General features: G+C 49.4%; 1 protein-coding gene and 1 long non-coding RNA gene across 6 annotated transcripts in view; one reads left to right on the forward strand and one right to left on the reverse strand.

Annotated features, from left to right (window-relative positions):
• Pde4b (phosphodiesterase 4B) overlaps positions 1-26,550 on the reverse strand; it is a 526,060-nt gene that overhangs the window by 94,172 nt on the left and 405,338 nt on the right. For all 5 annotated transcript variants that reach the window (XM_063258980.1, XM_063259006.1, XM_063258986.1 and 2 more), the window contains 4 exons: positions 19,815-20,009; positions 11,873-11,909; positions 11,683-11,753; positions 3,303-3,352 (listed from right to left, as the gene is read on the reverse strand). In XM_063258980.1, coding sequence (XP_063115050.1) covers positions 3,303-3,352; positions 11,683-11,753; positions 11,873-11,909; positions 19,815-20,009 — 353 coding nt within the window. The remainder of the gene's footprint in view (positions 1-3,302; positions 3,353-11,682; positions 11,754-11,872; positions 11,910-19,814; positions 20,010-26,550) is intronic.
• LOC111754252 (uncharacterized) lies at positions 23,513-26,437 on the forward strand. The gene is made up of 4 exons (XR_002788947.2): positions 23,513-23,988; positions 24,519-24,679; positions 25,321-25,391; positions 25,530-26,437. It is a non-coding gene; the product is annotated as an uncharacterized LOC111754252 (long non-coding RNA).

Consider the following 26,550-nt stretch of genomic DNA (forward strand, 5'->3'; position numbering starts at 1 on the left):
GTGCTGGTGTTAAAAACAACATTTCTCTCATCTTTTTGTGAAGCAGTCATCTTGTAAGGGCAGCTCCCTTGATAATTCATCTTCTCAGCAAATTCCCCCTTTAAGCGCCTACCTGTAATCACTAAGGAGCCGCAGAGACGCAGGCGGAAGGGGTCAACCGCTGGAAATGGGGGACAACAAGTGCTGGACTTTCCTAGCCCCTGACTTTCTTTCTCTCCGAAGGCAGAGCTGGGGTCTGAAATCCCACAGGTTACTTCACATTCCAATTTGATTATATATAGGTGACAGGCTTCACGTTCCTATTTTGCATTTATTTATTCTTTCTTTTTTCCCTTTTCTTTCTGCTTCAACCCCAAACACAATTTTTAAAAGTCTAGAATTCATGCTTTTGAAACAGCAAAGTGTGACAGAAATTGTGGTCCTCATTAAGCCCGGCCTCATAACATTTTCACCTCCTCAGGAAGAGTTACACCCGCTTGGGTCTTTTTCTTAGGTTTCAAATTCTCCATTACCTTTCCCCTGGGCTTTCCTGTTCAAGGGGCAGAACAAAATGCTAGCTTTCTATATTTAACTCTTTTTATTCAAAACCGAAGCCTAGCACAGGAGAGCACTCTGTCATCCCAGCTATTCTGCAGGCTGAGGCAGAAAGATCCCAACTTTGAGGACAGCCTGGCCAACTTGGCAGGACCCTGCTTCAAAATAAAAGTCAAATGAAATGTAATGTGACCGCCGGTCAGTGGTGGAGGGCTGCCCAGCACATGCAAGGTGCTGGACCCTATGTGAACACACGGACACATACGAGCATTGAATGGCCTCAGACCTCTTTTGATCTCAATGCAATGATTGATTTTAATACACAGTAGATGAAAAACATAACTGAGTATTTTTCATAGCCACAGAGGTAAAAATATTAGCTCATTATTAAGTGTAAATTTTATGAGCACTTACAAAGTCCTAGGGATTTTTAGAGTGTTGGTCAATTCCATATTTACTGTGTTCCTACTATGTCAAAGTGGTCATAGTAAAGCGCCCTGAATGCCAGGGTTGAGGGAGATGTAGCCCCTGCTTTCAAAAGCATGAGCACCACCGAGGGAAGGTGTGCTGGCCAGGGTCATCGTATCTTGGAGTTAAACGGTCGCCACAGCACAATAAGCAGCACTTACACCAAATTCAAAATATTAAAATCCCTGTTCAAAGGTGGGGAATTTGGATGGAGCCAGGAGAGCTGAGAATTACCCTGGTCTGACTGGACAAGAAGTGGGCTTCAGGTGGAGGGATGGCCGCACTGGACACTTAGGCTAATGAAAGATTTGCAAATGTAACTTTGGCTTCTGACAATTAACTTTACAATGAATTGAACTTCATTCATTTGGAGGAAGAGGAGAAGGGGGAAGGAGGAGGAAGAAGAGGAGGAAGAGGAGAAGGATGATTTTCTACAGTTGGCTTCTACATAAGAAGCAGTTGTGTAAGTCAGTGCTTGCTAATAAACTACATTGTTGCTAAATCTGTTTAAATTATCATGGCTTTCTTGTCCTTTCACATTAGATTTAAAATGAAACACACGAGTTCAGTAACTGAAACCCTGATCTAATGATCACAAAACCATCATGTTTTAAACCCAGCACTCCGGTTCTCCAGTCTGTCATCTGAGCCATTTATTTTTTGTTACTCTTTAAAAGCTACTATTTAAACACCCCTCTTTGTCATATGCTGATAAATATTAAAATAACAGGAAAAATCTGCCTGGCTTATTTAAGCTGATAATAAGAACAAAACACGGGATGTGTTCCCTCCTTCCTCTTCTGACTGTGGTTAAACGCCGAGAGGATTTTGAAACCCCTAATTACGTAATAATTGGTATCACTGCATTCTCTTCCCAATGAAAAGCCAGGATTTTTGTAGTTTGCCACAGAGACAGATGAAAACAAATTGCCTAAGTGGCATTGTCATTTCTGTGCTCCATTGTTTTAAAGAATTTAGCAAAAGAGCCTCTAGTTGCCAAGCTGTGGTTATTGTGCCAATACTCACGGAATGATTTCACCTAGCTTCTGTACCTAATGAGCACATTTACAGAACTGTAGATATCACCTATGCTCCTGGTGTTTGTCAGTATTTACCCCAAGGAAAAAAATACATCTCAATATCCAAACGGATGTCAGAAACATCTTTATTAAATTTGGCAAACAAAGATGCCGGCAGGAGCACCTCACCGGCAGGCCAATTGAAGAAATGAAGGAGTTTCGAAAACCAGCTTCTTTGATCTCCGAATATGTAATGCCAGTGATATGTTAGCACACTCTGTTTTGTTTCTTTTTATAAAACTTCTGAAGGAAATAATACATCCAGCCACTGGGTTTTTGAAGTCCATAGATAGAGCTGTTTACTTCTTTTTCTTTTGTACCATAGAGCTCTCGACTAAGCTCGCCTTTATTAATGTCTTTCTTTCACTTTTATTTTTGCTGTCAATCTTATAAAAATATGTCATAAAGCATCTACCATCAATACTTCAGAAGTGAGGGAGCCGACCGAATGCGCTGCCTTTGTTCTGTGGTGTTAGAAGTTTTATAAATACTTCCGTGACACTTAAGGTCATAATGCTAGCAGGTGGTTACCACGCCCCAGCAGGGCAGAACCAGTGTGCGGTAGATGTCAGGAGATCTCAGTTCTCCTGTTGCGTTTTGCTGAAATTCACTGCCACAATTCTGGGGCAGGTTCAAGGAGGAAAGCTCCCTTTCGACTTTAGGAAAGGTCATTTACGGCCTTGAGTTTCCTGAGTGTTCAGTGCTGCTCTGACAGCAGAGCTCTGAAAGCTAAGAGAACAGTTCTTCTTAAAAGCTATACCTTGGAAGAAAAAGCTGGGTGACTTTCAAAAGAAACGACTGTGATCAGGACAGAACTTTCGGCTTCACACTCAGAAAGGAGGCAGCGTCCAGTAGGACCTGCAGTGGATGCTAAGAGGGAAACCTGGGCTCTTTGAGGTTGTCCCTCCTGTAGTTCTTTGGGGCTGGATGCTGAGGTCACGCTGCATCTAACACAGTCCTGCCCCCTGGCTGCTCTGCTGGGAGACAGGGGTATCTACTTTCCCCTCATCCTGCAAGCAGGGCCACATGATGGCCAAAGTCCTGCTCTTGCTTTTCACTGAGGTTCACACTAAGCAGAGTGTACCACTGGAAAAGGCTGCTGAGAGATGCATTTCTGAGAGTCAGGGTTCGCAAACACACCTGCCTGCTCTACACATTCCTGAGACAGTGGGCCAATGGCGACCCTGAAACACGGAGCAGATCTCAAGTGACACGGCCTACCTTGCAGGCTGACTCTGGACACGGGAGGCTGGCTGGTGGCTGGGGACCTCCTGTGGAGAAGAAGAGGGGGACTGAGTTGAGTTTATGCATTCACACCCCCACCTGCTGTGGCACCAGAGCCCTGCAATCCTCACGGCCACCCAGTGACACAGAGCCACTTCTGGAAGGAGAACCCGTACCACTGGCTGCATTGCTCTCATGTACAGATGGCCTGGAATTTCCCTCCACGCAGCCCCAGAAGGCTCAGGTGCTCCAGGAGGGAAGGCCTTTGCTCCAAGTCCCCAGCCATGCTGGTCCAGGAGACTTACAGGAGAAGATGCTGGCTTGGGTCCTGCCCCAAAGGACAGGGTGGACTCCAATGGCTTTGGGCAGTGTGGTTAAAAAGCCCCAGCGGAATTTTTGCACCTCACAAAATGGTGACCCAGAGAGGCAAAGTCATTGGGCAAAGGTCACACAGATCCTGAAATCAGGAATCTGACTTTTGTCACTGAGGGAAGTCTTTGCATGGAGGACCTTGGGCACTGTCACTGAGCAAGGTCGGGGAAACAAGCGAACAAACCAGGTCCCCAGCACTGGGGATTCTCCTCCTTTTCTTTCCCTTCTCTGTACCTCTACATCAGTATCACCAGCCTCATCCTTTGCACAAAACCCTCTGCCAGGCTCTGAGTGACCCAGGAGAGGACGGAGCTGTGTGTCAGTGCTGGGGCCTGTCGCTGTTACCTGGACAGCAATCTCCCAGACTCCACTCTGGACTTCCTGACTCAGCAGGCCCGGGCTCGCTCTGCAGTCTGCATTGCGACAAACCTCCAGGCACTGCTGATGCTGCTCTGCCTGGGACCACGCAAGCAGAGCTACTGGGACTCAGGAAGACTCTACCCCAGCCACCCCGGCTCAGGGTATTGGCAATGAGTGAGCCAGAGGGCCTGGGAGAGCATCAGATCATTTGGGAACTAGTGAGTGCCTTTCCCCATCTCCGGAGAGGCCGCTGCCAGGCTGGGGAATCTGTATTTTCCTCATCCACTCATTCCCAGGCGCAAGGGAGTGTGAGAAACAAGCAGAGTTCTGTGCTGGGTTTTCAGGTGCTGCAGACTGTCCCGGCTCCCTCAGGGACCCCATTACTGTGTCACCTTACTTGGTACCTGCAGTTTCTGGACAGGGTCTACACTACTGATGATTTTCTAGTTGGATGACCCCAGGCACCCTCCGTGGAACTGGCACCCACATGTGACAAGAGAAGGCAACAGTTGTCCTCCAGGGCTGCCCTCCTCCAGTTGGGTAGTGCTAGGTACCTCCTAGCTTCTACTTGGAGTAACTCAGAGAAGCTGAGACGCACATGGTTCTAAGCCATGACTCTTCACTCCAAAGGGCAGCTTTTCCAGCTATCAGCTGCTAATGTCTGCACCCATACGGAGGACTGCTTACCAGAAAAATTGAGAGATTAAATTCTGAACTCTTGGATCTAGCACAGTACTTTGCTCTCTGGCCTCAGCACGCTTCTCCAGCTTATCTCCGCGGCCTCTTCCCCCATCTGACCTTCCGTCTCCAACCACTGACTGGCTGAGTGCGTTCAAGGATCCTTTCCTCCTTGACAGAAATTTCAAGTTGGGATGAAAATGGGCCTTGTCGGATGAGCGTTCAACAGAAGGCTCTTTGGGTGCCAGGGAAATTCTGTGTCAGCAGCGAACATTTGTTTACTACTGGGAGAACCAAAGATATCCCTTCATCTGCCAAGTCCTGGGTGATAATTATTGAGTGGAAGAATAAAGGAGTGAATGAGCGGGATGGATGGATAGATGGATGGGTAGACGGATGGATGGACAGATGGGTGAAGGGAAAAAATGACTCTACACTGCTGAGGTCAAACTCCAGGGCTTCCTTCGCATGGACATGTGGTGTATCTTTCCTGCCACTGCTTAGACTGTTCCTCTGCTGGGCAAGCAATACGACCTCCAGCTTTCAAAGGCCCAGCATCTTCTCCAAAAGACATGAACCCCTGGGCTGAGAACGGTCCTCCTGCTGATCTCCTAGGACCTCCAGGGTCATTTCCTCCTGTTCAACTCACACAGGTCCTAGCATCTGCACCCCTAACTTGGGACCTGTCAGCAACAGGATGTGGTCCTGACCCCTCTTCTTATTCCCTCTGCAGGAACCACCAGCTTCGCCTTCTGGTGAACAGTGTGAATTCCGAGCACACCGAGGAACTACGCATTGAACCAAACATTGAGATGAATGTATTCGAGGAGCCGGCAACTTGGAGTGAATGTTTTATCTGCTCCTTCTTCCCCTATGTATTGGTGCTGTTCCCTGAACCGAACTGCTCCCTTGGGGCTGTGGCTCCTGTGCCCTCTGTGCACAGCACCTGTGTGCCCCTCTTTAAGGTGCTACCTCGCTCACACGTCCCAGCATCTCCTCCTGGAGAGAGCCCCCCTCCTGCAGTGGCCCTCACCTGTGTTTTGCAGTACCCTATGCCCAAGCCTATTCCTCCTCTTCCTCGCCATCTCCCCGACACACCTGAGAAATGTGAACCAAGGCTGTGTGCGTTCTGAGCTGCGCTGCTGCAAAGCCAGTGTGATATCTGGGGTAACTCAAGTGTCTGATGAACGTCTGCTAGATTCCTAACACGCTGTGATATTTTTGTATCTTTGCCTGAGTGCCAAAGACTTTTAGGGAAGGACTCTCAGATCTAGGAGGCCCTCAATGTCAAAAATCTCAATTTTCTACCTGGAAATCAGAGGTATGATACACATTCCTTTGCTCCAAAATTATTTTTGAAACTATGGTTTTTATTTAGAGTTATTAATTTGTATAAGCCTCCCTGTGCAGGAGCTTTGGAAAGGCAGGGACTGTGTTCATTTGGTTTATCATTTATGCCTGATACCTGCTGCAAGGAAGAGGTTTGGTACATTTTAGATGCACAAGTGGCTTCCGAAAGCCATAGCACGGCTTATGGGGCAGGGGAGTGCCTGATACCAAACTGTGATGTGTGCGAGAGAAAGTGGATTTGCTTGGCTGATTTCCGGTGGTCCCTAACTAGCAGAAGAATCGGAACAAGTTGCATGCCTGGCTGGTGCAGAGTGTGACAGGAGCCTTGGCAGCTAATTTTTTCCAGCTCCAATAGCACCAGGAGGAGAGTACACGGCCATGCACAGGAAGGCGGGAATCCCGCCGCTGCCTCAGGCATCTCCCACTGTGAAAGCCTCAACAACTCACCAAGCTTTTTAGTTTGTTCCTCATGAGGGGAGAACAGGCAGCATGTACATTTACTACTGATTTACAATGTGCCAGGTTCTGGGTGAGGGGTTTTCCATCTCTTTCTCTGCTTACGCTGAGGAAATGTGGCTAGGATTTTTCCAGTTCTGAATGCTCAAGAATTTATTATTCTCAGCTAATTAAAATCCCAGGCCAGAGTACAGAAAGCAATGAAAGAGGTTTCAACTATACACTAAAAAATTTAAGTGGTTATTAGTTTTCTCCCAAAGATCACAGCCCCTTTGACAAAATAACGCTTTGAGAGATTGCTAAAACAGATGTGACATGATTTCCGGATGGCCACAGGCCTTTGTGAGGCAGTGACAGCACTGGGTGACAAAGAGGGTACTTTGCTTCCAGCTCCATTCTCTGCTTACTGATAACCAAACGTGACCACCCTCACTGTACCCACGACCATGCCACTGGCACAAGCTGGCAGCCAGGAAGTGCTCTAGGGATGCTTATCTGAGTTAGCAGCTCTAAATGAAAGCCACAGTTTCAAACTTAACTTCCGGGACAGAAGAAACATAGGCTTTAATTTGCAGCCAAGCAATGCAGGCTCACCCAAGCATCCCTCAACTGGAGGTCTTACGGAAGTGCGAAGAAATCACCTCGACAGGATATTGGAGATTTTCACCCCTTGGGTGGCAGAATTTAGCCCACAGTGCACAACTTTTGTGCAGAGCAAACAGCCAAGATAAAAGAAGCTTTAACTTCAGAGCAGTATGGTTCTACGTGGGAGTTCCTTTTCATGCAGCAAACCGCACGAGCCAGATGTCTCATTAAAACCACTCCAAGGACATAATTATTGCTTCAGTGTTGCAGTCAAGACAGGGAGTGGTGCACTGCAGCCCCAGTCAAACATGGCCAGAAAGCAACTTCTGAATCCCACCAATCTTAAGTTGCAGCTGGCAGTGTAAATTACTCCTCTGTGGGTGTGTGTCTGCTCCAGGCAGATGTCTTGTCTTTATGCCCTTTTCTTGCATTTTATCCTGTTGTTTTAGGGCTTTGAGTTTCTAGAAATATTGCAGATTTGCACTGATTGCACTTGAGTTCTCTAACTTGTTCCCTTGGTGGCCCAACCCCGCCCCGAAGGTCTTAGCCTGGGCTACACTGATCTATCTTGTCTTCCATTGGAGAGGTGCTAATGGATATTTGTCCTGGCTTCAATTTTTGTTCGGTGTTAGTTACAAAGAAATACTGGAAATTACTAATGTGATCAACTCTGTTCAAATATGGGGATGGATATGAAGAAAATTAAAAGACGCTGTCTTGCTGTTGGAGATCTAGTCTGGTTGGTAATTGTGGTCACACGAAGGAATGAGATGACCATGATTTGAGGGTGAACCTTAGCCAGAGTATGGGAACGACTCTGGGGAAGTGCTCTGCATGGCGAGCACGGTTCCCTGGTTCTCGGTTCCTAAAAGTTAAAGTGACCACAGGACAGTAAGGCTGCACATAGAACTGATTCTTGAGAAAGAGTCGAAACTGACACAGCTTATTAACCAGCAGGGTGAGGCTGCCCATTTCAGGTCTACTGCAAAGAAGAACCCCCTGGCCATGCCACCCCCCATTTAGGGCTGTGCAGTGTGGCAGCTTTGAGTCTGCTTATGGTAAGCACCTCTGACCTGTTCCTTACCCTGCCCTTCCTCGCAACCTCACTTATGTCTGTGTGGTCCAGGGCCTGCTTTCCCATGCACATTCCCGAAAATATGGCTCAGCTCACATCTCCCCTTTCAGGCTCTCTAACCTTCATCTAGTCCTGAGTGCTTCCTGAAAGCTTTCTGTTCCAAAGCCTTCCAGGGCTTTCTTCCCATACGTAACCCAGGAGACTGAAAGAGTGCAATAGATGGGAAAAGCATTGCAGGGAGAGGTGGATGGCCTCCCTGGGAGAAGCTGCATGGTCACGTGCAAGTCCTTTAGTTGTTCCATCCTTGCTTCCTTATGCATGGAGTGGAGGTGATCTAGAATACGTGACTATCAAGTACGATGATTGTTACTGCAGGGCCAGACGTGAAGCCCCTGTGTCTCTGGATTCAGCAGGAGAAATAACTGTCAGTCACCATAGCTTGCACTCACGGTGCTAGGCGCTATTTTAGGTGCTTTAGAAATACCGCCTCATTTAATCATCTTAACAATCCTAGATCAGGAAACAGATAGAGAGAAGGTATTTCATTTGTCCAAGTACACAATTTTCAAAGGTTAGAAGTGAGTTACGAAGCCAGTAAGTGTGACTCGTAGGCCACATTTATAAAGAAAAGGGGCAGGGACAGGGAAGGCATTGCTCTTCATTTTTTTTTTTTTGTCCTAACTAATCTTTTTCCAACAATTATTTATTCAGAAACTCATATGCATGTCAAGCAGCTATGGAGCAAAAACTAGATGTCAGGCATTCTGTTAATTCTTGGGAAGTCAAAGGAAAATAAACACAAATCTCCTCCTTAAGAAGCAGAGACGGGCAGTGATCCAGGAGAGAAGGGCAGGATCTTTAGTGTCCTCAGGCCAAATGAGGGACACTCAGCAGAGCCCCAGAAGGCTAGAGACAGCATCTCGGTAAAGGTAACACTAGAGATGACGCCAGAGCAGACTATTATAAAAGGCAGGCAACTGACTCAGCAGCCCTGGGACCTGGGAAGACCCACTGCCAGAAGAGAGAACAGGAAGCCCACCTTGCTGGGGAGGGGCTCTGCAGGGAACCACAGGGCCCCGAAAGGCTGAGACCTGGTCTCCCTGCCCTGCTCTCCAGCCCAGCTGCTTCAGAGCAGAGGGGCTGGAAAGTCTGCAAGGCAGAGTGGCTGACTGTTCTGATCACCACTGTGCCATCAGTGCTTAGCGGAGTAGACGCTCAAGAAACATCTGTCAATGCTCACACAGGTGCATGAGCGAGCAGCCTGCCCAAGACAAATGCATTAGGGTGGGCAGGCGGGAAGGCCGCTCTGGGGGGCTGGCGGACAACCTCCGCATTTCATAGCCCACATGCGAATCCCTTATCCCAAATGCCCGGGGTCAGAAGGGTTTCAGGATTCTGGCTTTTACCAGGTTTGGAATATTTGCATATTCCTAGTGCGGTGTCTAAGGAGTGAACCTCAAATCCAAGCACAAAATTCACCTGTGTTTCACACATGCCGTGTGCACACAGCCCGTGGTGGGTTACTGGTCACGTCACTGTACTTACACTCACTGAAGCTGTCACATGGGGTCGAGGGTGGAGCTGTTTGTTTTTTAGCATCACGACAGTGATCAAAATATTTCAGATTTTGGATTTTCAGATTAGGAGCGTTCAGCTTGCACACTGCACTAAAATAAATCCAACCTGCTCCCAACCTCACTAACTCGAGCTGGGTCACCAGGTGCCTCGGGGGCCAGCCACCTGCGTGGGAACCTTTTGTTTATCGGTTCATTCTTGCAGTGATGATGACTATGCTCCACGTGGAGTGGTACAGGCACACAAATCATCCTTATTCATGTTTCATCCCCTCCCCGTCCTTCCTCCCCTTCACCACCTTCCGGTCCCCTTCCCCACAGAGGTGCGTGGATCACTATAGTAGGACGACTTTAACACTTTGGTGAAGACACCTAGACAGGGACTGTCTGGGTTAAATGGAAGCTCTCTTTGTAGTGTTTGGGAGACTCTCCCTCCTGACTTCCATAGTGGTTGCACTGATCTACATTCCCACTGACAACATAGAAGGGCGCCCTCTTCCCCACAGCCTCCCCAGCATGGTGACCACTCTCTCTGGGCTGAGATGAAACTCAGTGTTGTTTTTGTCTGCATTTCTCTAATGGCCAGCGATGACGGTGGATGGCTGCAGGGCCTTCAGCTGGAGAGCAACACTAGCCACACAGCTCATGGGGAGGTTTACTCTGGTGGAAGTTTAGAGAAGAATTTAGAAGCGGAGGGAGCCAGGCTGGGAATGGCCCCATCGAGGGGAGTAAATTAGCACCCAAAGAGGCCTGGACATGAACTAGAGGTCAGCGACAGTTGTCAGTGAAAGCAGACTCTACACCTGAGCTCAGTTCCGGAAAAAGCAAAACAGGATTGTCGGTAACTTCACAAAGATTGCAGAGCTGGGGTACTCTGTGGTGAGCGCTGGCCGAAGCCTCAGGAGATGTAGGTTTCTCCTCTACCGTGTCTTTAGCGTACATCCTTTCATTTGCTGGTTGTTGGGTTCCTCAAGATGTGGGTTTCTCTTCCAACAAAGCAAGAGGTTAAATGAGTGGTCTTGTGTGTGTACACGTGTGTGTGCTTGGAACTGAGGGATGAACCCAGAACCTTCACCCCGAGCTACATCATCTGCCATTTAAAATATTTTTTATTCAGACCTGCTTTGCTGAGCTGCTAAGTTGCCCTGACTGCGGTTGAATTTGGGATCCACCTGCCTCATCCTCCTGAGTACCAGGATCACAGGCCTATGCTACCGTATCTGCCTAAATCAATGGTTCTAAAAGCCTGCTTCAGCCCTGCCATTCTGGATCATGGGTGCCGGGATGCTCAGGGACAGTGACGCGCTTTTTAAATGTGCACCGAAGTGAGCGTCATAGTCCTTGATTGGGCTCAGGGGTGAAGACGGCTTCGGAGGAGAAAGGTACTGCAGGGAACCAGTTCCACTGCTTGCTTCACAGATGAGGAGACCAAGGAATAGAAGCCTTAACTGCAGGGAACGCACTCACTATGCAGTTGGGGACAGAAGGGAACATAATTCTGCTTCCTCCTCAGCTCCAGGAACCTGTTTCTATATTACCCTCCAAAACGAAACCACAGTAACTTGGACCTGAGTTTTGGGGTGCTTTTAATTTGGGGGGCTCTGAATTCATACCTTCCTATAGAAAAGCATTTTTAATAGCATTTGTGGTCATTACTTCCAAACTGGCAAATGTATGAGATGCTTCCTTTCATTTTATTTGTTGATTTTCTACAGTGGGCTAAATACTCAGGGTCCCAAACTTAATAAACTCAAACCGGATCATTTCTAGCAATTTCTAACCTGCTCTCAATTTCCAGGACGCTCTATCCCAGGCTTGGTTTCCCTGTGGGGTGAGTGTAGCCCAGCAGTGTGGGCTCCTTTCAGAGCTCTCAGTGTTTCTGCCTTCGTGGAAAGAAATTCACGGCCCCACGAACGTCAGTGCTTACTTGTTGGTCGCTCCGTGGAGGTTCGTCAGCAGGGTGAAGTTGTTCCTCACGCTGCGCAGACTAGCCAGCACCTAGGAGGAAAATTTTTCACAGGGTGAGGACAAAGGGGCCCACGGCCAGGGTGAGAGCCACATTTACAAACCACACCCAGGGCAGAGGAAAAGTGAACCGGGGTGAACGTGGCACGTACCTGGGCAAAAGGAGTGACAATCAAGTCATCACCATGTCTAGTGGAGAGAGAGAAAAGACATATTTTACAATGCTGTCCGCTTGTAATTACGGGGTCTTAGAGGTTGGGGCAGACTGAATCGGTGTTAGCAGCCCCATGCCATAGAGGACCTTTTGGCCTGCAGAGGACCCACAGTTAGGTAAAATGGCGATCCCAAGGGCATGAAAGAAAAAAAGCAGCACCAGGTCCATGCTGCCCAGGTCTGCAGTGGTTTCCCAGGAAACCTTTGCGAGTAATCACCTACCCTCAGGCCGCAGTCCCACTAGAAGCTGACGCAGGGTCCTGTAATTCAAAGCGACCTGTGGGTTTGGCTTCCAGGGCCACGGAAATCAGAAGGGGCTTCCCCGAGGCACTCAGGGCATCGGAAAAAATGGTATAACAGGGTGGAGAAAGGGGAACTTTGGATTTCCTGGCTGTTGTTGTTTTAGACCACAGGCTTAACGCCATTCACACACAGATTATGTCTGGGAATTCCATTACTTTTCTGTTGTTAACATATTTTTGTTTTCTTAAAGTACCTCAGAAATGCTTTTAATGGGCATGTATAGACTGTCCCTACTAAAGCCACACAAGTCACTCCTTTAAGCCCCGAGATCCCACCAAGCTGCATCTCACATCTTGTCCATCTGTACTCAGGATTGGTCACGAATACTTCCTGAAGCTGGGTGTGTGGTGCACGCCTATGATCCCAGCACTCCGAAGGCTGAGGCAGGAGGATCATTGCAAATTGGAGACCAGCCTGGGCTGTAAAGTGAGCCCAAGGCCAGCCTGAACAGCTTAGTGAGACCCTGTCTGGAAAAGACAAAAAGAAAAAAGGGTTCTCTAGCCCTTGCTCTCCTTAAGCCCACACTCAGCAGGCTCTCTGTAGAAGGTTTTAGATACTTCTTTGGTCCCGGGGATCGAACTCAACCTCGTGCTTGCAGGGGAGGCACCTGTGCGGCTGAGCTAACTCCCCACCCCTTGTGGAAGGTTTTAGGAAATGAGATGGCCCAAGTCCCAAGACCAGGCCAATCTGCTGTCCTGGCGTGAGTGCAAGCAATGGCGCAGGAGCTGGGGACGCTGCCCCCTCCCTCCTTACCATCGACCCCAGGACCGGCTTAGCCATGCCCATGCATATGAGCACAACCAGCAATTATTAAGCAGCTGTCCTGTGCCGGCCACTACGGGAGGCTGGGAGAGCCGGAGCTGGACACCACACACATGCACACACACACACACACACACACACACACACACACACACACTCACATGCTCACACAATGTCCTTCTTGGTTCCTTCTCCAACACAGACTTTTAGCATTGGCTCCTTGTGGTGCTTTTCTGTCCTCACCTCCAGCTGGACGCCTCTTCTGCTCAGTCTTTACGGGTTCACTTTCAATAGTGAGGATGCAAAGTGCGATGACAAAGATGAAGCATCCTCGGTGTGGTGACTGCCTGGAGACCTTCTCTGTGCATTATCTCATTTAATTTTTGCAATAAGGTTGGGGGCAGCAGGCACCCTTACTGCCCCCCTGTGACAGCCAACACAAAGCCTTGGAGCAGTTTAGCAGCTCTTACCTAGCAGGGAGCTAATCAGTAGAACTGAGGCTGCTCTGCCCCCAAATCTGTACTTTCAAACACATTTCTTTCTTTACAGAGGAAGCTCAAAGGTGGAAATCACACTACACAGGAACTAGGATCCTCAAAATCAAAACCACGCAAGGGAGACAATAATACGTTTAAAACTGAAACAGACAGGAGTTGAGATGGATAAATATAAACCACAGATGCCTAATGGGGTCCAAGGAGGGGTTAGGTATCAGCTGGAGGAGGGAGAAAAGACTGATGGAGTGAGAGTGCCTAAGATGAACTGGGGGGCAAGTCTTACAAAGGCCAGAGGTAGAGGCAGGCAATGAGCACACGGCAAGAACAAAGGCACCGCAGTGGGAAAACATCCAGCATGCATAGGTGCTACAGAGACAAGAAAGCCAACACCTGGGGTTCCTGGAATGTCGCCTCAGGGCGAGGCAGCCTTAGGAGAGTACCCACTGTGATCAGTGGAGTGGTGTGGTGGGCTGCGGCCCACACCGCCCCTCCCCAGGCTATTTTCTTGGGCCAGACTTGAGATGAATGAAAATTGTTGCCATTTGCTCAGGGTTCTGATGTGAAATTCATCTCGTCCATGAGATGTCAGGCTGAGTCCAGGGACCAGGTAAGGAATCCGGAGTAAGGCAGATCTTTGGTGCCTCTTGGACTTCTGAAGTCTAAATATCTGATTCAAGTGAAATGACACAGCACACACTCCTTGCAGAGAGTGCCTGGGACATTTGGGAAAGAATTGTGAGGTGACTAAGGTTTACGAACTAATGATCCAGTGGAAGAAGCAGATATTAACAGGGCAGAGGTGTATCGTTATGGAATTCTGAGACTTAGAAGAGAATATTCAGAAGCAGGAGGAGGATTCGCAGTTCCCTGACATTGGCCTGCTGGAAGCACCAAGTTGCCAAAGCTAATGCACGTGGGATAAAGACTGGTAGGTAGATCCTCAGATGATTTGTAATAAGGCTCAGAAAACACACACACCCACACCCACACACACACACACACACACACACACACACACACACACGGGTTCGGGGGGGGGGCTTAAAGACCATGGAAATATCCTGAAGTTTTAAAAAGCGATTGGATATATTACTAACGAAGAGCACACTGGCTTCACAATAGCAAAGATCTTGATTATCAAAGCCATATTCCTTTGGCCAAGCCACCAGGGGAAGCAATTCCTCTGGAACATTCAGCTGTTCAGAGGCGTGGCGCGGGCACCACCTAGTGGTCAGACTGGCACACTACACTGTCACAGCGCGGCGACGGGAAGATGAATCTTAGGACGGCGTCTCAGTTTAGTGTAGGTCTTGCTCTGGGAAATGATGTGGCTTTCCGGAGGGCAAAATGTTGCTTCTCTCGCTTTCTGGAGGTCAAAATGTTGCTTCTCTCGCCTTGACTCTCAATTTTATGTATTAATTTAGCCTCTGTTTCCTCCCTCCTCCCGTGATTGCATCTGTACTTTTCTCCAAAGCGATGGTGGTCTGTCTGTCTTTCAGAGAGCTGAGTTTGGAGCCCGGTTTTGCAGAAAGACAGTGTTCCCTTCTCAGCTGTGTTAGCACCTGCTGTGAGCCACAAGGCAACCTCCTGGCGTCCTAAGTTCACCTGTGACACGTGGTCCCATGGGGATGAAGCAAGTGCTATGCGGGTACCAGTCCCAGGGACGGGGGCTGGCGCAGAAAATCCTTTTGTGTTCTCCACCCCAGTGCCCCCTGGCCTGTTCTGATAGGCATCTTTAATGTTACACATGGAGTCTCGTGTCTGCTTCTTCTCTTCAGGACGCTCAGGCCTGTTCCTGCTCAGTCGCGGTGTTCCTGTTTATCCTGTACCTCACAGTTCAATGCCTTCAGTCATTATTTCCTGTGATATAAGAAAGCCCCGGATCCCAGGGAAGGGTGCAAACGTCCGTCTCCTTGGCCAGACTTGAAGCTCCTCTGCCCACCCTCACAATCAGCCACCAGTCCCTGTTGATCTCAGTTGGCAAACATTAATCAGGTGCCGCCGGACCTGCTGGGATGCAGACCCCTGAGCTCCGCTCCGTGATCACCAACGCAGCCTGCTGTCTGGGGTTCACCCCGTTCCCTGTCCAAACCTCCCTTCCCATGGGAACAGAGCATTGCGAACACCTTTTATGCTTTTCTGCTTTAAAAAGCTCTGTGCTCCCACAGCTTGCTGACAGCATGAAGGGCAGCCTCCAAGGTCTTCCACAGCGAGGCCTCCTTCCTTCTCCATCCTCATCTCTCCTTCCTCCGCTTCAGCCACACTGAGCTGCGGTCCCCACAACGCTCCCCACGCCAGAGTCAGTCATGCCGGGCCTCCGGCCTGCCCGACCGGCTCTGTTTACACCTTTGCTACTCTCAGCTCCCTCCGAGGCAGGGACACTGCCTTATTTGTTAGCAAAGTACGTAAGGTTAAGTAGATATTTATTCAAAGCATGAATAAGATCCTCAGCACAGTTGGAAAGGCAGGCAGAGGACAGATTAGCACCAGGACGCGGGTGTTCAACCTCACTTAGAGCTGAGGTATTGGCCTCACACATGGTTTGAGCCTCTCAGACCCCAGGGGCCAGCTTTGGTGCCCATTGGGCATCTCCCACGCCTTTGTCTTTACAGTGAGAACAGGACAGGACCCGGAATTGGGGACATGGAGGTGAAGGAGTTGACATGGGCTTTGCATAGAACAGCAGACACAGGACACACTCCACCCATGTGTCTGTCTCTTACAGACAATTTAGAGCCTACCAAGAGTCGCCACGCCTTAATATCCAGCTGGTAACTGGAGTCACAGAACCCTCCTTGTACATTTTGGGAAACTCATCAATAACCAAGTCTTAAATTTGAGAAATTATTTTTGGTGCTCACCCTCTTGGTTCTAGGTCTCATTTTGGTTGACACAGCTTTCCAGAAATCACCAGTCCTCGGGTCAGCAGCAGCTTCCGAAGCTCCTCTCCGATGGAAGCCTTTGCAGAGAGGGTGGCCGGGGGCAGCCTTCTTCCCTGTGCTTCGCAGGTGGACAAGCAAAGCTCTTCTTGTCCCAGGCAGATCCTGCCAGAGCTCTTGGTAACCAAGCAGGCTTCCCTGATCTCTAGAACTTTGTGTTCCCACCCGAGTCTCAGTGTGCAAAGGCATCACTCCAGAGATGTCTGTGACCCCGGAACTGGACAGAAGCCCACGGTTATCACCATATCCAGGAAGGTGTCCGAAATCGCCTGTTGGGACCCCGTGGTTGTTTGTTCCCCTTCACTAGAAGGGCTTATTTAGTTACAGCCACTTCTAATTTGCCATTCACGTACGTTACTAGTCTCCCTGCTCGTCATCTCCTCCTACTCTCCTGAAAGACTTCATCATCGGAGAAATGTTTCTTCCAGGATTAGGGTGCAGGAAGTGGAGTTACGCAGTTTCCTGCCTCATCTGGAAGCAGCACTGCCCTGGGCAGCCTGAGGGGCCGGGAGGGGCCTCCTGCAGCCCGCCAGGCCTGGGCAGCTGGGCTCCTGTTTCCTCACCCCGTCTTCTTCCTGGGTCTGTCGGCAACCGGAGTCCAGGACCCGCTTTTCCGCTCTGTCATTCCCGCCCATCCTGTGGGATCATAACTGAGAGGAAGACTTTATGAGCACTGATCCAAAGGCCTGAGTGAAATGGATGGAATTCCAGAAGAATCTGGATATTAATCAAGTTCTATTTTTGGGGGGTCATATTGAGAAATGTAAATTCCTAGATCCTAAACTGACGAACATAGAGAAGTTTTTTTTGGTTTGTTGGGGTTTTTTTCCTGTAATGCTGAAATGCTTTCAAAACAAAATCATGTGTCGTTTACTCCCAAACACTTGAACACATTCTGGCTCCACTGATGTTAGAGCCAATGGTATTACACTGACAAACGGGTTTTCCTGAGAAAGGCTCCCGCTCTTATGAAACTGTACCCTTCCTACGTTTGTTTTTAAAGTCCCTACTTTTGAAGAGTGAGGTGATACTAAGTGATTTACACATATAAACCTTACTTGCATAAACTTAAAGCCAGCAATGCCATGTAGGCTCTGAAGTTCTGGAGGGAATTTTACTGGTCACTAAAATTGCACAAAGGGTGACACATCTGTGACAGGGGCCCTGGACGCAGGGGCATGCAGGGTGGTCCCTGCTCTGCCAGCTACAAGCCACACTGCACTGTGACCTTTAAGGCCTCTTCAAGTGTGAATTCCCTAAAACCCTTCGATTCCAAGTAGGGAGACATCAGTGCAATCTTGGACTTGGAAAGTGTCTTCTGCCGAGAGTGACTAGCCTAGAGCCCCACTGTGCTGTTTAGCATGGGCTTGAAGAATGCTTAGCTCTGGGATGGACCTGCAGAATGACCACCTTCCAAAGCTGGCCTCTTCTCTTGAAAATACCCCATGAATAAGGCTCTCATTCCTCTGTGCTCACCACATTTCCCATGCTCTCTCACGATGGGGAATAGCGAGCCTTTGCTCTCTGTGGAGAATGGAACGCCAGAGTCTCACCATGCAGGGCCACCACACGAACCTCAGCGGCAAGCCCCGCCCACTTGAGCAGCCGCTGCTGGGTCTCTTTGCTCGGGGTGGTCTGTGCGCCACCTGCTTGGAGAGCTGCCACGCTTGGAGGGAAGGACACGATGCAAGTTCAGGCGCCTTGCACGTGGTTACTGTTCGGGTTTGGATGTGGTCTGAACATGTCCCACGAAGGGTCAGGTGTTGGAGGCCAGGTGGGCAGCACCCTGACCCTGGGAGGAGGGGGTCTGTCAGAGGCGGTGCACAGCATGAGCCAGTTAGGTCTTCGGGCTGTTGCTGCTGAAAGCATTAGTGGCGTTCCTGCAGAGTGAGTTATTCTCAGGACAATGAGGCTGTCACACTCACACAGAGCCTTCTGCATGTGGCTGGCTTCTTTTCCATTTCTCTGCCCCACTGATACACAATCAGGGACCAGTGCCACTGAGACCCTCCAGCCACTAGGATGCTGGGCCAAGCAAACCTCTTTTCTTTATAAACTACCTAGGCTCGGGTATTTTATTACAGCCACAGATAATGGAGCTAATACAATCATCCTTAGCTACACCACAAGATATGACATAAAATACAGCCGCACAGAATCTCTCAGGGACTCGGTTTCCCCAGCTGCAGACAGGGCTGCTACTCGGGTAACACAGAGAAGATGTGGAGAGCCTGGAGGCAGGGTAAATGATTGTTAGATGTTGGTTCCTTTCCATTCTGTAGTGTGGATGTATGCACATGCCTGGGTCTTCCTTTCATCATTCCTATATAGCTGTTGCTCCCCCTGACCACATGCAGACTTCTGGTGAATGGCATTTGTTTTTGACTCATGTGATTTTTCCCTCTGTTTTGTTCATCTTTTTTTTCATAGTCTAGCATACTTCATCCCACGTAGGGAGGTAGCAGTAAGTGTTTGTCAAATGAATGGGAAAATATGTGAGATTTGGGGTACACCATAGTGGAAATAGTTTAGGACTGAGGTGCTTCATTCAAATTTGTCCACAGAAGTGCTATGGGGGACTCTTTCTGGCTACTGCAGTTTAAAATGTCTCTTTTCCACATCACAAGAAGGTGAATGTTTTTGGCTGTCTCTAACAGAAAAAGAGAACCCAGTGGAATTTTCCAGACTGGCAACTTTTAGGGAACTACTAATATTTTTATAACATATGATGTTAAAAAACAATTGTATGCATGCCCAGAAACCTTTCAGGGAAGGATTTCAAGATCCAATTTTAATGGATTTTAGAAATCTAATAAACAAGGCACACAGCCCTGCCATTGTTCTTTAAGTAAAAACTAAAGATCTTCAATCAATAGCAACAAAACAAGAACAAAAAAATAGGCAAAAGAATCCACTGTGTCTCATCCAGGAGCCAGAGCCTGGTGGGTGCTGTGGGAGGGCTCCAGAGAGGGGTCCTACTGTGCAGCTGGGTGACAGAGTGGTCACCAAGCAAAGGCTGGTGGGAGAGAACACGGTGACCAATTGTCATTTTTCTTCTCTCTGGAGCCTGATTTGCAAAATGTGTTAAGGTTCTCATCCCATAAATGATTCACCAGTTCAGGAAATGAAGGTCAGTGAAAACTTTTTAAAAGTATCAATAACAGATGTGAGCGAAACACTGCATCTCAGGTTTTAACAGCCCTGGAGACATCAGCTATGAATCTCCACACTGCAGAGCGAGGGTAACAATGTGTGACCACTAAGGGTTCCTCCTGCCTCTGCCTTAAGTGAAGGAACGAAAGGGGAGCAGCGAAAGGGGGTGATGGCTGGAAGGAGAGGCTCAGTGTCAGACCAGACAGGGTGACAAGTGCTGTACTCACTGCTCGCTGGGAAGGGACGAGTTTCGCGACATCGCCTTCGGTGACAAGTCATAGTCACTGTCGGATCGGTAGAGAAAGGACTCTCTGCGCTGGCTGTGCCCGGGGAAGGTGGTGTGCAGGACCAGCCCCGAGGACGAGCCGGCCTGAGGGTCCAGTGGGCTGCGACCTGGGGAAGGGCCATTTTCCACGTCAAAGCTTGAAGAGAAAGCAGGAAACTTAGGTTACATGTGAGCCACAGAGGGGGACAGTGAATGCCCACCCTGAGCCCACGTGTGGCAGGTCCACAGAGCTGGACATGCCACGGACAATGGTGACTCTGAAACCGCTCTGAGCTGCCCTCGCAGTTCCCATCCTGCATACAGGAAACCAAGTCCCACATGGTTATTTATCCGAATCTTCTGTTTGTCAGCAGTGACCCAGATTGCGAGCCCCGAGGCGGAGCCTGGGGTGCCCAGCTGCAGAGCAACTGGGACAAATCTGGAAAGGGCACCACCCACCCTAAGTGGTGATAACAAGCCCCAGCATCCGGCACAGCAACTGACTGCAGCCCAGGTGACAGACACCCAGCTGTCACACCAGGGAGGCGTCCTCCCGCCATGAACAAGCATCATGGTCTTGCTAAAAACTCTGCGTGCAGATTCCGAGTGTTTTGGGAACAGACTGTCACTCCAAGAACATCGAGATTTGGTCAGGGAGCCTTGACCTGAGATGTAACACTCCTGTGCAAGTTTAACCCAAAGAAAATGACTTAATTAATCCAATGAAGCCGGATGCCCTTGAAGGTTGGCAAGCTGCTCTCCGGAGGAGGAAGCCCAGCAGGCCTGGGGAGGCATGCAGCGAGGTTGCCGGGGTGTCTTTCACCCTGTATGGGGCCCTAAGCCCAGAATCATTTGCTGTTTATTCCCATGCCCTGCCTGCCCCCTCCCTCCATCTCTTGGTCCCCCTTTCCTTGCACTAAAGTCCCCGATTGTGTGTCTTTTATTTTGCTCTTTAATTTATTTAGAGTTAGGGCTTCTCTTACAACAGAAACCATTTAAGCTCCTGGGTCTGATTTATTCCTTGTAATACTGTAGTCTCACACTGCACTCATTTTTCCACCAATGACTGAGTTTTACCTTCTTTTGAAACCTCCAATTATTTGAACAAACTCTGATCAATGGATGTGTAGACAAGAGTAGTGGAGATTCTCTCTCTCTCTCTCTCTCTCTCTCTCTTTCTCTCTCCCCCTCTCTCTGTACTGGGGATCGAACTCTCGACCTTGCACTTGCCAGGCAGGCGCTTGTGCCTCTGAGCTAAACCCCCGTCTCTGTCTCTTCCCTTCCCTCCCCTGGTATTTCCTTCCCTTTCCGCCCCATCCTGGTATTTCCTTCGGCATTGTGTCCTTCCTACGATCTCGGGTATTGGTCCAAACCCATTTTCCTTGCATATGCAGTCCCCAGATGACAGCAACCTGGTCGCTATTGTGTCTCTGTGTCACACACTGCTCCTTCATTAACCCTCTGAAGAGGGACTCTGGGGTTCAGATGCTCCTGGCCCAGCTGGACCCCGATAGCTGGCTTCCTTCAGGATCATCCAGCTGCCCTGCATGTATTTTTAAAAATGTTTTTTGTTCTTTGCTCTTTTCTTTTGCTACTTCTGACAATGCTGTTCTCTCTGGGTGGATTTTGCTTATATTTCTTCAGTTTACAAAGTGCTTTCTAATCTATTATTTCATTTAACCTTAAAAAGCCTGCAACCTAATGAATATGATTGGACTCTGCATTTGAGGTGCGTAAAATTTTAGAGAACACACACCGTGCCTAAAGTAATGGGCTAGAACAGAACTTCCTTGACTGCCTTTCCCGTGGCAGAAGAGAGTGACAAATCTGATGTATAAAGTTTCCTTAGGGGTCCATATCTATGGCCACACTGAATTTATAAAGTAGGCTTAGCAAGAGATTAATAGCAAATAATAACAGAGTAGAATAATTTTAACGATGTCCTCACATCATTCAAAACTTATGAACTATCTATTTCTGGAATTTTTCCATTTAATGTTTTTGAACCATGGCCAACTGCAGGAATAGCAACCGTGCAAAATGAACCCACAGAATCAGGCAGAGGAGGGATCGGCCGGAACCTGTAGACAGGGCAATGGGAGACCACGTCTCCCAACTCATTTCTTCATGGTTTTGGACTTCCCTCCTCACAGAGTTCCAAAATGGGCCATGGGACAGTGGAGTGTGATTTCCTTTCAGTCTCTGGATTATAAAAACAAAACAAAACAAACAAACATGCTCTTGGCCAGGACATTGGAAGCTGATGCAGGAAGATCACTGAATGACTCTGGGCTGTGTAATGAGTTCCAGTCCAGGCTGGATTACACAGTGAGAACCTGTTTCAAAAAACCAAACCAACCTAATCATCATCATCATCATCATCATCATCATCATCATCATCATCATCATCTACCCAACAACCTGCAAACTCCAGCAGCCTGATAAACAGTGACAAGTGAAACTCTCACAAGTAAAAGGAAAAAGACTAATCCAGTACCTAGGTGGGCTCCCCAGATGCGTGGATGGGTTTCCCCAGTAGGCCAGTGGGCTGGTGGGTGGCAGGCAGGCAGCCACTCACCCAGCCCAGCCAGCCGCCGTTCTGCCTAGAGGTGACCACGTTGGAAGCTGCATGGATTGAAGCAAGAGAAAGACAGTGATACCAACTGGCAGCCCTCCCTCGATCTGCACGAGCAGCTGAGCAAAATCAAGGGCCCCTTTGTGGAGGCTGCAGCATCTGTGAGTTCTGAGGCTTCTGGCTCTCTGCCCTTCCCAAGGGAAGGCGGGAGGGGACAGTGGGATGACACGAAGTTGGTGGTGGGCACAAGCTCTGGAGTGCATGTGTGTCACCCTGAAGCTCCTCTGTTAGGCACCTACATAGCCTACTGGGTGTTGAGACAACTGGAAGTGAACATCCAGCCACTGTCCCAGCCCCGGGATATGATGGACATCGTGGCAATCCAGCAGCCAAAGGGTTGGCAAGCAGGGCTGCTGGGGAGCTCCCACCCTAGCCTGTGGCCTGGCTCCATTTCCCTGGTCAGTGCTCATGCGAGAACCAGTCATGAAGGCTGTGAATGCCACTGCTGTGTGCACCTATGTCAGAGGCTCAGAAGTGATGCCAAGCTGGGGAGCCTGTCTTGCGCTCAGAACTTTCTCCAGGCTGGCTTCCACCATGGCTCACTCCGCCCTCTCTCCCACTCTGCTGGGCAGAGGCAAAGCCCACAGAGCACTTTCCCGGCCGTGAGTGCCCCAGGGCACCCCGCTCCTCATGCCCTTAGCATCCAGAAGGTCTTCCCTGCTGGGTGAGTGCAGCGGCCAGGCTCGGACCCCCACACCCAAACTCCCTCCATGCCATCTCTCTTTGGGTGGGATGTCTGGTTCCTGAGCCTGTCTACTCTCAAAGGAGGCTTGCTAGAATTTAGAGGAACCCGGGGAAGAATTCCCTGGTGCAAAGAAGCCATCTTAGTGAGACAAATGGCCTTTCATATTCCCTGGGGCGCCGTTTCAAAGCAGCCAACACAGATGCGCAACTCTGGAACAAACATGAATCACCAACCAGACACCAGCCCCTGTCACAGCAGAATTAGTGGGCCGTCATCACAATGCATCACACAGATACAGGGTGAGGGCAGAGGCCTGGGGCAGACTGACCAGCCACATGAATGTCCTACACAGCTGGACCACAGTGAGGCGGGCACGTGGGTCACCACAGCAGGAGCACACACACAAATCGGGTCATTACTGACTTGGGGTGACTCTAGCCTCTGCCTTGGTCAGGGCGTCCGTTTTGACCACTGGGCTTTTTGGGATTGAAAAGCCACTAGGGGAAGTAATAGAAAATGCTGCATAAAACTTGGAAGAGAGGGAAAAGCATAGCACCAGCACTCCCAGTTTAGAGTTCTTCCAGCTGAAGTTTTTCCCCTCCCTGTGAGTTTTTGGATCCTGATTTTTTTCCCCACAGGACTTTACCATAACTGCTGTTTCTAGAACTGCCACTTTTCTTGGGCTCCATTTTTTTTTTTTTTTTTTTTTAACGGTCACTTCAGAGCTCAGCAGACCTCATGAGGAAATTTCAGAGAGCAAGAGGGGGAGAATTAGAGGCTTTGCTGAGGACACAGGCGGTGTAAGGGAGAACTAAGGTGAGTGCTTAACTTTTAAAAACATTTTGCCACTAAAAGATGCTTTTTCATTAATGCCCTCGAAACACTCCCTTCCCTTCAGTACGCTTTCCTTGTCACTTAGGCCACTTTCTGAGGCAGTTCTTCAGTCCTCTCTCCTGAGGGTCTTCAGTTGCCCTGTCCTAGCTGCCTGGATTTCTGAACCAATTCAAAACGTTTCCCTTTCCTGGTCACTTTGAGTTAGGGGGAGGAGCCAGGAGTCTCCCAGAGCCAGATCCAGTGACTAAGGAGGGAGAGCCAACTCGTATCTTAGGACCTGGCTTTCCAGGGAACGAGGCTTGGCAGCAGAAGTCAACGGATTTTTGATCACACCTCATAAAAGTGTTCGCAGAAGAGATCTTTCAGAGTTGCTTCAGAAAGTGGCAAAAACGAAGGGGAAAGTGTGCTTGAATCAAGGAGGCAGAGTTGGGGCAAAGATTAACGGCAATGTTTCTTTCACTAATTCATAATTTTTTTTACAAACATTTACCGTATATCTGGGTCTCCCACAGCATCCACCCGCCTGGAGCAGGTGCTCATATCCAGCATGGGAACAGGCACAGCATGGGCTGTGGCCTTTCTTCTGGGACCAGCGGCCCTTCCCCAGGGTCCTGATTTGTAGTCTGCAGGTCTCTGCTCCCCTGGACCTGCCTACCCCGGCTGACCCTCCATGGTGAGTGCCTGGCTTATCATCTAGACCTCCCATCTCACCGCTCCTGGGGGAGGGGTGGCAGGTGATGGCAGAGGTGAGCCAGGAGGGTCCCTGGAGCTGGAGCGCCCTTCCCATCGCTGTCTCCAACAAGACCCTGGCTTCTCCACTTGACTTGGGCCACCTTCTCCAGGGACATGGGAGCCCCGAGTATCTGCAGGTGCTCACACACGCACGCAGCCCTGGTCCCCTCACCACAGATCTGGTCCTGCAGAGCATACAGGAGCTGGCTCTGTGACCCCCTGTGATATCCACATCCAAGGGTGCTCAAGCCCCTCACCTGAAGTAATGAACAGCCAGCACCCCCGGACAGCCAGTGCCCCTCCAGATTGCTGTCAGTGCCTCTCACAACATCAGTGCTAGGTGGACGGTTGGTGCTCAGTGGTCCATGGAGAACCTTGCTGTGACAGTGCCTCTGCAAGTTCCACACGGACACAGCACTTTCTCACGATTTCTCTCTGTGGTTGACCAATCCCAGCCCAACAATGGGCTGACCGTACTTTATCACAGCACGTGTGTTTTTCAGTCCAGTTCTCCATTTATTGAGCTGCTTCCCATGAGGCCGTTACCCTTGGGAAATACATACTGTTCATTTTTTATTGCAGGCATCTGCACCAGAGCCCCATGAGCAGTGCATCTTCCAGAGGTCCTCTGAACCAAGTCGAGAAGCTGTTAGGTACTCTGCATGTTTCTCTCTGAAGCTGGGATGCAGATTTCTCCCGTGTTCTTTGCACAAGTCTGTCAAGAGGTGGCTTCAGTTTCTTTGATGAATCATGTGATTCAAAATTAAATTCTTGTTTTTCTTTTTTTTCAGCATAGCTGTGTTTTCCCTGAGCACAATAGACCTGCACAGAAACCTCACCAGCTGCATCGGCCACATGGATGCACTGGCCCTGACAGGTCCAGCGCGCTTCTGCAGCTTCTCTTTGCTCTCCCCTCATCTCCTTGTGTTTTTATAAACAAATTGGGGTGTCCTCTGCCCCACACCCCCTGGTGGCCTCCACTGTCTGGGAGCTGGGGCTGGGTGGTGACAGGAAAAACCAGCAGGTGGCAGAAGACTGTGTCTTCGGGGCTCCCAGCCTCCATCCCAGCCCTGGGGCTGCCCAGAGACAGGACTCGGCCTTCTTTAGGAGCCTGCAAGGGGAAGTGAGGGCTAAGAACTGAACCCCAAGGAGCACAGGACACCCCTGATTAAACCAAGAGATGCTTTACTTGCAAGAACTCTAGTGGAGCCAGGCAGTTACACAGTTGCCTGAAATTGTCCCAAAATGGTTGCTTCCTGACCCCCAATCACCTCCACACCCCAGTTTCTGGAAGAAGGGCTTGTGGTGCTCTCTCCCAGAAAGAGATCATTTCTCATGAACCAGTGGGCATTTTCCATCTCTGTTCAGCATTCTCCAGGCAAGTCTCTCCATCTCGTCCTGACAAATGGGCTCCCTGAAGGGACTGCAGACTCCACAAAAGAAGTTTAAACTCTGGAGCCCAGCAGCACTGCTTCTTGCCTTTGGGGAGAGAGAGCTCTGCTGTCTCCAGCTTGCCTGCTTTCCCTGAATGAGTCTCTGGGTATCTTCGGCATCGCTGAATCCTCACGACAGCTCGGGCGAGCCAATTCTCCTGGCTCAGTTTCAAAAAGGAGAAAGCAGAGGCCCCAGCAGAGGCTTTGTTTGAGAAATCTTAGCGTGCGAGCTCTTTTTATTAAACCCTGCCGTCTGGCCCAGTCCTTCCCGTGTGTCCCCGAGATCCTTTCTGGATCCGGAATCTGACGCGATGTGCTGGGTTTCTCTGTGTAGCTCTCTCTCCTTCTCCATCAGACTATGACGTCTTTGAGGCAGGAA

This window comes from Cavia porcellus, unplaced genomic scaffold (genome assembly GCF_034190915.1).
Source record: "Cavia porcellus strain 051 isolate PalLab524CR breed Dunkin Hartley unplaced genomic scaffold, mCavPor4.1 scaffold_1, whole genome shotgun sequence".
Lineage (NCBI taxonomy): Eukaryota > Metazoa > Chordata > Mammalia > Rodentia > Caviidae > Cavia > Cavia porcellus.